The 1,716-nt window shown below is 43.4% G+C and overlaps 1 protein-coding gene across 1 annotated transcript; it reads left to right on the top strand.

Moving 5' to 3' along the window:
* Window positions 1-462: 462 nt before the first annotated feature.
* Window positions 463-1,407, top strand: LOC125915807 (olfactory receptor 1002-like). The gene is given in 1 exon segment (XM_049621827.1): window positions 463-1,407. A coding segment is annotated over 1 exon segment (945 nt).
* The last annotated feature ends 309 nt before the right edge of the window (window positions 1,408-1,716 follow it).

Raw genomic sequence — 1,716 nt, 5'->3', positions numbered from 1 at the left:
TCGGGAATAAACTCAAGTGCTGAGAGAGGTTCAGTGTTTAGTATCACACAGATAGCAAATACTGAGGATGGCCATTTGGAGGTAGAAGTCAAGAGTGTGATCTCTCAGTCTACCCTATGAACTTGAAAAATGTTGGGAGTTAAATTCAGTTTTTTACATTGATTTGTTTATTTTGAGAGAGAGGGTGCACGCCCGAGAGTGAGGGAGGGGCCAAGAGAGAGGCGAGGGAGGGAGTCCCAGGAGGGTCCATGCTGTCAGCTTGGAGCCTGACTAGGTGCTCAAATCCAAGCACCATGAAATCATGACCTGAGCCAAAATTAAGAGTCAGACGCTTAGCCAACGACTTAGCCAACTCCCAGCTACCCAGGTGCCCCAAAGAAGTTAAATTCATTTTAAAAACGATTTAATTATAAATTAATTGTAATGAAAAATCTTTCTCTCATTACAGATTAAATCAGAGAAATGGAATTTAGAAATCAAACTTTGGTGACTGAGTTTTTATTTGTGGGCTTAACAAATTGCTTCCAGCACCAGGTTGTTCTGTTTGTGGTGTTTCTCTTGGTTTATCTGGTCACTCTTCTGGGAAATGTGGGGATGATCACCCTCATTTGGATGGATTCCCGGCTCCACACTCCCATGTACTTTTTTCTCAGCCACTTGTCCTTTGTGGATGTCTGCTCCTCTTCTGTCATTGGTCCCAGGATGTTGACAGACATCTTTGTGAAAAAAAAAGTAATCTCTTTCTTGGGTTGTGCTGCCCAGATCTGGTTTTTTGGTCAGTTTGTAGTGACAGAGTGTTTCCTGTTGGCCTCCATGGCATATGACAGGTATATGGCCATCTGTAAGCCCTTGTTGTATACACTCATTATGTCCCGGCGAATCTGTGTGCAGCTGGTGGTAGGGCCTTATACCATGGGTCTTATAAGCGCCATAACGCATACGACATTTGCCTTTCGCCTGCCTTACTGTGGTCCAAATACCATCAATCACTTCTTCTGTGACCTTCTTCCTGTTCTCTCCCTGGCATGTGCAGACACCCAGGTCAATCAGGTTTTACTTTTCATCTTGGCTGGAGCTCTAGGAGTGCTCAGTGGTGTGATCATCCTGGTTTCCTACATTTACATCGTGGTCACTATCTTGAGGATCCGCTCTGCTGAGGGGAGGCACAAAGCCTTCTCCACCTGCTCTTCACACCCGACTGCTGTCTCCATCCTGTAGGGGACACTCTTCTTTATCTACGTACGCCCCAGTTCTAGTTTCTCCCTGGACATCAATAAAGTGGTTTCTGTGTTCTACACAGCCGTGATCCCCATGTTGAACCCCCTTATCTACAGCCTGAGAAACAAAGAGGTCAAAGATTCATTCAGGAGGACGTGTGAGAAGAAGAATCTTCTTCTGAGTAGGTAAACTAGATACCATTTGTACTACAGATTGAGAGGTGATATAGACACAAGATGCAGGAGCATGGGCTGGGTGATGGGAGTCCTACTTTATGTTGAGATTCACTTATTATTACTGTGTCATTGAGAAGTCACACAGCAGCTGTAGGTCACGATGTTCTCATTCAATGTTTTTATTTCTCAATTCACAGGACTAAAATGATGAGCTTTAAAGTGCAATGAGTGGCTTAGAGAACTCCAAAGCTTTAGAAAATATATTTTATAGTGGAGAATGAGATATGCTTCGTTATATATGAAATAAGTGGAAAAATCTTAA

The sequence above is a fragment of the Panthera uncia genome, chromosome D1 (assembly GCF_023721935.1).
Source record: "Panthera uncia isolate 11264 chromosome D1, Puncia_PCG_1.0, whole genome shotgun sequence".
NCBI classification, from domain to species: domain Eukaryota; kingdom Metazoa; phylum Chordata; class Mammalia; order Carnivora; family Felidae; genus Panthera; species Panthera uncia.
The sequence above is the reverse complement of the archived record's forward strand: the minus strand, read 5'-3'. Positions and strand labels throughout refer to the sequence as shown.